Raw genomic sequence first — 9,074 nt, forward strand, 5'->3', positions numbered from 1 at the left:
CTTGTAGTAGAGCTCAGACCCGTGTAATAGAGCTCAGACCTGTGTAATAGAGCTCAGACCTGTGTAATAGAGTGCAGGTCCCTGTAATAGAGCTCAGACCCTTGCAGTAGAGCTCAGACCCGTGTAATAGAGCTCAGACCTGTGTAATAGAGCTCAGACCTGTGTAATAGAGCTCAGACCTGTGTAATAGAGTGCAGGTCCGTGTAATAGAGCTCAGACCCGTGTAGTAGAGCGCAGGTTCATGTAATAGAGTGTGGGCCCGTGTAATAGAGCACAGGTTCATGTAATAGAGCTCAGACCTGTGTACTAGAACTCAGACTTGTGTAATAAAGCTCAGACCTATGTAATAGAGTGTAGGCCCATGCAATAGAGCTCAGACCCGTGTAATAGAGTGTAGGCCCGTGTAATAGAGCTCAGACCCGTGTAATAGAGCGTGAGCTCATGCAATAGAACTGAGACCTGTGTAATAGAGCTCAGACCTATGTAATAGAGTATAGGCCCATGTAATAGAGCTCAGACCTATGTAATAGAGTGTAGGCCCATGTAATAGAGCTCAGACCCATGTAATAGAGTGTAGGCCCGTGTAATAGAGCTCAGACCCAAGTAATAGAGTGAGGGCCCATGCAATAGAGCTCAGACCCATGTAATAGAGCTCAGACCAGTGTAATAAAGCTCAGACCTATGTAATAGAGTGTAGGCCCATGTAATAGTGCTCAGACCCATGTAATAGAGTGTAGGCCCATGTAATAGAGCTCAGACCCATGTAATAGAGTGTAGGCCCATGTAATAGAGCTCAGACCCATGTAATAGAGTGAGGGCCCATGTAATAGAGCTCAGACTCATGTAATAGAGTGAGGGCCCATGCAATAGAACTGAGACCTGTGTAATAGAGCTCAGACCCATGTAATAGAGTGTAGGCCCGTGTAATAGAGCTCAGACCCATGTAATAGAGCTCAGACCTGTGTAATAGAGCTCAGACCTATGTAATAGAGCTCAGACCCATGTAATAGAGTGTAGGCCTGTGTAATAGAGCTCAGACCCATGTAATAGAGTGTAGGCCTGTGTAATAGAGCATGTGCAGCCCGCAGCCTGAGCCGGTGGTGTGGGTAGGTCACACCCTGAGCAGTGCCGTCCCTGCTCAGCAAGGCAGGATGGCAAAGCAGGGCGGGGCCGCTTGCGTTTGAATGGTGTGCTGGGCTCCTTTTCCTTTTTATAACGATTAAGAGAACGGTAGCTGCAGGGAAGACCAGTTTTGGGGTGAGGATATCCTAGGACTCCCATGTGAGGTTGGGGTTCCCAAATTCTTCTGGCCCCTGGGTCCAGAGCTGCTCACAGGGCAGATGAAGGCTTGCTCTCGATTCTGAGGTCGGGCCGTGCCATCTCCCGCTGGGAGAAACGGGCCGATCCTCCGAGGACCGGCCGCCCACGCCCCGTCTCGGCATCTGGAGGGAGGTCTGGTGACAGCCACGCCCTCCGGGGTGCACGTGGGCCCCCCACGGACACGCTGCCCTCCAGCGATGGCTGTCCTCCTCTGTCTGTGCGGCCGCTCTTCTCCCTTGGGACCTGGGGCCCACCTGCAGGTGGAGCAGGCCCATCGGACGGCCCGGTGCTCTGCAAGCCGCCCTGCGGAGTCTGACGCCTCACCCCGGAAGGAGCATTCGGTCCTCAGGTCACAGCTTTGGGTCACAGTGTCCTTGTTGTGTGCATGTCTCCATTCCAGTCGCTCGGTACACGCCACCTTTATAACAATTTGGGGGTGGAGTATATTGTTTATTAGCCGGTCTGTGTTTGCTCCCAGACCCTGAGTGTCTGCAGGGCCTGAACTGCGTCTTTTCTTGGTATCTCCCATGACCAGCACAGGGCCCGGTGCTCGGCGGTATTTGTTGATTGACTGATGGAATGAGTGAGTGGATGAAGGAATGAGGGATCTCTCTGGAGGCTCAGCACTGAGCATGCCGGGGTCCATCCGGTTTGGCTGTTAACCCCGTCCCCCTGCACTGTTTGTGGTGGGGGCCTGCTTTGCTGTCGACAGCACGGCTCATGTTCAGGGCGTTACTATGTCCGACTGCCTCCCACGGAGCTGTGTTCGCCGTGTGGGTGGAAAAAGCGTGCTATTATTTTAAACGATGGTGAAATAATAAAACAAATAAGAACCTCAAATGCCAGACAACATTACTTTCATGGAGCTTTGCACAAAACAGCTCCACGAGATCGACTTACAAAGCACACACAGGAGGGGCTGGCGTCACCGACGACAGTGCCGAGGGTGTTTGTAACGGGGCCGAATGCTCGCCGCCAGGGCGTGTGGTGAGGACAGCACCGCTGCTTCCCGCCGCGGGGGAGCCGGGAGGGGAGCGGCTGCTGAGCACACGTCTGCACGTTCCTTTTCGGAACCAGCTCCGGGTGAGACGGGTGAGGTGAGCGGAAGCCCTGGGCACGGAGAGGCTGGGGCAGAGGCACATGGAGACGAAGCTGGCCGTAGTTTGGGCCACACGTTAGGGTCAGGAAGTCAGGGTTCTGCTTGGGGGAGGATGTGCACAACCCAAACGCCAGGTGACATGGACACACACACGTGTGTGTGTGCGTGTGCGCACACGTGTGCGCACATGTGTGAGTGTGTGTGTGTGTGTGTATTACAATTTCTTCACCATGCATCCGGCGATGGACACAGACTCTGTTCTGAGTCTTGGCTGTTTGAATAACATGCGCCCGAACATGGGCTGCACAGACCTTCCTGAGGCCATGCTTTCACCATCTTCAGATAAACACCCAGCAGCAGAACTGCTGGGTCAGGTTTTGAGGAAAAAGTATTTTAAATTTCACGTTTCATTTAATTGCAGATGTTTTCGTTCGTTGTTGTAAGTCCCGTTTGGAAGAGGGGGTGAGTATGTATGCAGGGAGGCCGCCCCCAGCACCCGCATGGATGCTGACCCTTCTCCCTCCCGTGCCCGGCGTGCTGGGACTTCCTTTGTGTGCTGAGAGCTCGGGGTGGCCCAGCTCGGAGTGCCCCGCCATGGAAGCCTGGTCGGAGGCGGAGCCTCGCTGCTCACCACCTCTGCCTGTGGGCAGGGGCACGGGGACACGCCAATGGCCGGGCTTGTTCCCAGGACAGACAAGCAGAGCGTCCTCGACACTTTATTCAGAACGACACCAGCCGCGTAGGCACAGGCCAGGGAGAGGGGGACAGAGACTGTGGTTCCACAGCCAAGGCCGTGCTGAGGGCCGGGGACCCCTGAGCCTCACGTTGACCGCATGGCGACGTCGGACACCCAGGCCGGCCTGTGGGACACGTTCCGGGGAAAACGCAGACAGCAGCAGGCGGCCCGGAGACAACGCGCGGCTCACTCTGCGGGCGGCCCGGAGACAAGCGCACTCACTCTGCGGGCCGTGGGCGCACCTTGCTCCGGATCCAGGCCTGGAGCGTGGGGGTGAGCAGGGTGTAGACCCCGGGCTTCGTGGCGTCGCCGCACTTACGGCCTCCGGAGACCAGGCCGGAGAAGGCGCCCCCGCAGAGCAGGGGGCCCCCGGAGTCGCCCTGCGGGAGGACAGACGCTGGTGAGAGGCTCCGGCTTCCCTCGCGGACGGTGGCTGACTCACCGGGTTCTCCCGGCCCCGAAGACCCCCCTCACCCCACAGGGCGCGTGTGTCTGTGTCTCTGTCCGGGCCCGGGTTCTGTCTGTCTGTCCATGTCCCTGCCTACACCCGCGGCCATCAGTGGCTGTCGAACCTACTCATCAGGAATGGGCGGACGTAGAGTTTGAAACACTGAGACGAAGGGATTTTTAACTGCGAGTGCCCGGGAGGCGCCCTGGCCTGAACCGAGCTGCTGGGGAACTGTGCTCGGGGCCCTCAGCTCCGAGCACACCCGGCTGGGCCCAACGCCGGCCCCGCCCCGCCCCACCCCAGGCGGCGCTCACCTGGCAGGAGTCCTTCTGGCCCCGGGCGTCGCCGGCGCACACCAGGCCTTTGGTGATGACGGGCTGGCGGTTGTAGAACCGCGGGCTGTTGCAGAGCTTGCGGCTGATGACGGTCACGGTGACCTCCCGCAGGGTATCCGAGGGGCTCAGGCCGTCGGGGTCGGTGGCGCCCCAGCCGGCCACCAGGCACTTCGTCCCCACCCTGAGGTCCGCCCGGGGGTGCGGCCGGAGCAGCTGGACCTGCTTGCTGAGCTGGGCGGGCTTGTGAAGCTGCCGGAGGGAGGGAGGGAGGGGGACCATTGCCGTCCGGTCCGCACTGCTAGTCTGCCAGCGGCGGCGGCGTGTGGTCCCGTCTGGACGCCCCCCCCGCCCCCCCGCGTTGGTGGTCGCTGCAGCTGTGCTCAGTGCTCGGTGCTCAGAAGGGCTCTGGGCCCCGGCCCACGCTCAGCGAGCTGTGGTTCTCTGGGGACCCAGGGGCCAGGCCTGGGAGGGCTGGGCCGCTTCCGGCCGGCGGGGCCTGGAGCACGGCCTAGTCTACGTGCGGGCCAGGCGAAGGGTGGCCGAGGCTACGCGTGGCTCCCCACCGCTCCCTGAGCCCCGGCTGGCTCTGTGGTGTGAGCGATTCGCCCACGGTCAGGGCATCTGAGAGGAAGCTGTCCTGAGGACCCGGCCTGCGGGGGGCCCTCCCCGCCTGCGGGCAGCAGGCCTGCGTCCTCGAGGGGAAGAGATCCTGTCTCTTTAAGGCCGTGTGCGGTGCCCGGGCTCCGGCAGACCGGGCCGGTCACTCAGCCCCGCGGGGTGGGCCCGCGGACGCTCCGGGTGGAGGCTGAACATGGATGGCGGGTGCCAGGGGGAGCAGGGGCGCCACCACGTACCTTCACCAGCATGATGTCCTGATACGCGGGGTCCGCGGTGAATCTCGAGGACCGGATGAGCTTGGTGACCCCGAGCGTCTGCTTGGAGGCCTCGTCCTTGGAGAGCGAGTGAGCGCCCAACACCACGTGGGAAGACGGGCCTCGGGCAAACCTGGCCGACGGGACAGAAGCAGCATGGTGACCCGGGCCCGGGGAGCAGAGGGGGAGCCGGGCGCACCCCACAGGGACAGGGCGCACCCCACAGGGACAGGGCGCACCCCACAGGGACAGGGTCACCCCACAGGGACAGGGCGCACCCCACAGGGACAGGGCGCACCCCACAGGGACAGGGCGCACCCCACAGGGACAGGGTCACCCCACAGGGACAGGGCACACCCCACAGGGACAGGGTCACCCCACAGGAACAGGGCGCACCCCACAGGGACAGGGCGCACCCCACAGGGACAGGGTCACCCCACAGGGACAGGGTCACCCCACAGGGACAGGGTCACCCCACAGGGAGCCGGGCGCACCCCACAGGGACAGGGTGCACCCCACAGGGACAGGGCACACCCCACAGGGACAGGGTCACCCCACAGGGAGCCGGGCGCACCCCACAGGGACAGGGCGCACCCCACAGGGACAGGGTCACCCCACAGGGACAGGGCGCACCCCACAGGGACAGGGCGCACCCCACAGGGAGCCGGGCGCACCCCACAGGGACAGGGCGCACCCCACAGGGACAGGGCGCACCCCACAGGGACAGGGTCACCCCACAGGGACAGGGCGCACCCCACAGGGACAGGGTCACCCCACAGGGACAGGGCGCACCCCACAGGGAGCCGGGCGCGCCCCACAGGGACAGGGTCACCCCACAGGGACAGGGCGTACCCCACAGGGACAGGGTCACCCCACAGGGACAGGGCGCACCCCACAGGGAGCTGGGCGCGCCCCACAGGGAGCCGGGCGCGCCCCACAGGGAGCCGGGCGCGCCCCACAGGGAGCAGGACACACGGCCCCCACGGCACCCGGCGGGAGCTGCCCTAGGGGGCCCTGATGGGCAATCGGTGGGGCTGCCTCTGGCCTATTGCATACACAACGGGATTGGTAAAGCTCATCACATTCTCCAAGCCCCCGGCCGCCTCCACCTCTGCACCCGGCGTCCAGCGCGGACACCTGACCCACACCGTCCGGTCCTCTGACTACGGCCACGGAAAGGGCACGTGGCCGTGTTCTAGACTCCAGCACCGGCCACCCACCCCGGCCGCGCCAGGCCTCCTGACGGCATTGGACACGGGACTGAACGCCGACGCTCCGGGCAGGCAGCGGTGTGCCCAGCTGGGCACCAACCTGTGGGCACCCTCCTCCTACCCGGGGCCCTCCTCCTGCCCTCCTCCCGCCCCGGGCGCCCTCCTCCTCCTCCCGCCCGGGGGCCCTCCTCCTCCTCCCGCCCGGGGCCCTCCTCCTCCTCCCGCCCGGGGCCCTCCTCCTGCCCTCCTCCCAACCGGGCCGCCCTCCTCCTCCTCCCGCCCGGGGGCCCTCCTCCTCCTCCCGCCCGGGGCCCTCCTCCTGCCCTCCTCCCAACCGGGCCGCCCTCCTCCTCCTCCCGCCCGGGGGCCCTCCTCCTCCTCCCGCCCGGGGGCCCTCCTCCTGCCCTCCTCCCGCCGGGGCCCTCCTCCTGCCCTCCTCCCGCCGGGGGCCCTCCCTCCTCCTCCCGCCCGGGGGCCCTCCTCCTGCCCTCCTCCCGCCCGGGGGCCCTCCTCCTCCTCCCGCCCGGGGCCCTCCTCCTTCTCCCGCCCGGGGGCCCTCCTCCTGCCCTCCTCCCAACCGGGCCGCCCTCCTCCTCCTCCCGCCCGGGGGCCCTCCTCCTCCTCCCGCCCCGGGGGCCCTCCTCCTCCTCCCGCCCGGGGGCCCTCCTCCTCCTCCCGCCCGGGGCCCTCCTCCTGCCCTCCTCCTCCTCCCGCCCTCCTCCTCCTCCCGCCCTCCTCCTCCTCCCGCCCGGGGTGCCCTCCTCCTCCTGCCCGGGGTGCCCTCCTCCCACCCAGGGCACCCTCCTCCCGCCGGGGGGCCCTCCTCCCGCTCCAGGGGCCCTCCTTCCGCCCCGGGGGCCCTCCTCCTGCCCTCCTCCCGCCCGGGGGCCCTCCTCCCGCCCCGGGGACTCCCCCCCCCCGGGCGCCCTCCTCCTCCTCCCGCCCTCCTCCCGCCCAGGGCACCCTCCTCCCCCCCCCCCCGGGCGCCCTCCTCCTCCTCCCGCCCTCCTCCCGCCCAGGGCACCCTCCTCCCGCCCTCCTCCCGCCCAGGGCACCCTCCTCCCGCTGGGCGCCCGGCCCTGCAGGAAGGAAGCCTGTGTCTGGGGTCCGAGTCCGTCTGATGAGCAGCTCTCCGCTGTGCCCGCCCCGAACTGAACGGACATTACTGATCGTCACTCGCTGCCTGGCGGTCCCGGGGACGAGGGCCCGGTGGAGGGGAGCAGCGGACACGATGGGACAGGTGGTTCCCGTGACAGCGAGGGCCTCGGCGAGGTGCAGAAGCCACAGGAACCGGGAAGGGGGACTGAGACCCAGAGCAGCTCCCCCTGCACAGCGTCTGGCCGTGGCAGCCTGGCCGTGGGCAGTGGAACCACAGCCCCAGAGGAGCCGTCTGTGCCCGCTCATGGTGGTCTCGGGTGCGAGAGGCCTGGGGAGCAGGCGCTGTGCCCGAGGGAAGGAGCCGCCGCCTCCTGGCTCCCGGGAGAGGACGCACACTCGAGCAAAGCACCCGACCAACTGCAGGCTCCCTCCTCTGCTGGGGGGGCGGGGGTGAGGGGGCGGAGGGGGACAGAGCCCTGCAAGGGGGTTCAGCTGGGGTCAGAGAGCACAGCCTGCGGTCTGAGAGGCTGCAGTCTGTCTGTCCTCAGACCAGCCTGGCTCTCAGGGGCAGAGAGAGAGAGAAAGAGAGAGAGAGAGAGAGAGAGGGAGGAAGAATCTCTGTAGTGTCTTTCTCCCCCTGGGAAGGTGCTACCCTCACAGCTGTGATTCCTGAAGTCAGGGCCTGGCCTGGGGGGCGGGGGAACGGGGGAGGGGGCACGGGGGTTCCTGTGAAGGATCTTAAACTCGTTGCGAAGCGGCTCCTCGCCACACCTCAGTGCCTCTCGCTGTGCTCAGACCCGCCAGGCCGAGGCGGACACGTCACAGATGCCATTGCAGACCCGGAGCAGAGCTTCCCCGTTACCCCCACCGTCAGGACGGACGGGGGGGGGGGGGTGGGCAGGGCACCCACTCAGGCTGCAGCCGCAGGAGCAGGACCCGAGGCCCCACTGTTTCTGGGCCGCCTCCCTGGTGCCACACGTGGTGTGGGCCCGCCTGCCATGGTGGTCCGGCCGGCCGGCTGTCCTCAGGAGGGAGCCCCGGCAGGAAGTGCAGGCAGGAGGGTGAGTCAGCCCTGCCCAGCGGCCGGTGCCCGTGGAGCCGCAGCGGAGCACCCCCCCTCCCCCTCCCCGGAGGCTCCGTCCTCGGGACTCACCGGTGGTGGCAGTGGGCGGCGGTCAGCACCCACTGGGGGTGGATCAGGGCCCCCCCGCACACGTGCTTCCCGTGGTACTGCAGCGAGGCCATGAAGGGCCTGGAGTGCGGGGCCACCTCCCGGCCTCCGATGACCTCCGCGCCGAGGCCTGCGGGGAGACGCACGGTCGGCCGGGAGGACGGGCAGCCACCCCGCGGCTCCCCCCACGGCTCGGAGCGTGTGCAGGCCTGGGAGCCGTGGCTGCCGTGTGGACAGCTGCATGCTCACGCACCAGCACAACGCATGCGCGCTCAGAGGCCCGGGTGTGCGAGGAGTCTCTGTCAGGGATGATGGAGCCGCACAGAAGCTGGAGGGTCCCGTCCGCTCCTGAGGGCGGGTTTGGGAGGTACTTACCTGCGGGGGTCAGACAGGCTCCGGCCGCGAGGAGAAGCAGAGAGAGCGCCGTCATGTCGCCGGCTGAGCAGCCGGGGCCCTCGCCCGCCGGGAAGGAAGCCGGTCTGAAGACGAGCCTGGGTCTTGTGGGTTTTGAGCAGCTCCGGCGCCTGGGGCAGGGTTTCACGCCTCGCCGTGTCAGAGCTCTGCTCCTCACACTTGTCACAGGTGCGATAAACACCTCCTCTGGGACCAGCGCCTTCCCCTCGGGGCGAGCCCCGGGGTGTAAACGGTGAGAGCGTGAGAGATGGCGGGGTTGTGGGACTTCCTGAAGACAGTGCCCTGCCCGCTGTCTTCCCCCAGCCCGGGGCCAGCACAGCGAGCGCCCCCCTCCCGCACCCAGGGACAGAGGCTGGTCACGGGGAGACAC

At 66.1% G+C, this 9,074-nt stretch overlaps 1 protein-coding gene across 1 annotated transcript; it reads right to left on the reverse strand.

The window, feature by feature from the left end:
• Positions 1–3,121: 3,121 nt before the first annotated feature.
• Positions 3,122–9,074, reverse strand: GZMK (granzyme K). The gene is made up of 5 exons (XM_084880633.1): positions 8,666–9,074; positions 8,273–8,420; positions 4,793–4,943; positions 3,918–4,187; positions 3,122–3,535 (listed from the first exon to the last, which is right to left on the reverse strand). The coding sequence occupies exons 1-5, from the start codon at positions 8,718–8,720 to the stop codon at positions 3,374–3,376; spliced, it is 786 nt and encodes a 261-aa protein (XP_084736759.1). The 5' UTR covers positions 8,721–9,074; the 3' UTR covers positions 3,122–3,373.

Source organism: Pipistrellus hanaki, assembly GCF_964339955.1.
Source record: "Pipistrellus hanaki genome assembly, chromosome: 4".
NCBI lineage: Eukaryota > Metazoa > Chordata > Mammalia > Chiroptera > Vespertilionidae > Pipistrellus > Pipistrellus hanaki.

Bases quoted from the DNA above. Each gene is read 5' to 3' on its own strand.
- GZMK (XM_084880633.1), bottom strand. From the start codon at position 8,720: ATGACGGCGCTCTCTCTGCTTCTCCTCGCGGCCGGAGCCTGTCTGACC. The intron at 4,188-4,792 runs GTACGTGGTGGC...TCCCTCCGGCAG, and splicing joins AGGACATCATGCTGGTGAAG to CTTCACAAGCCCGCCCAGCT. The intron at 3,536-3,917 runs GTGAGCGCCGCC...GTCCTCCCGCAG, and splicing joins GCCAGAAGGACTCCTGCCAG to GGCGACTCCGGGGGCCCCCT.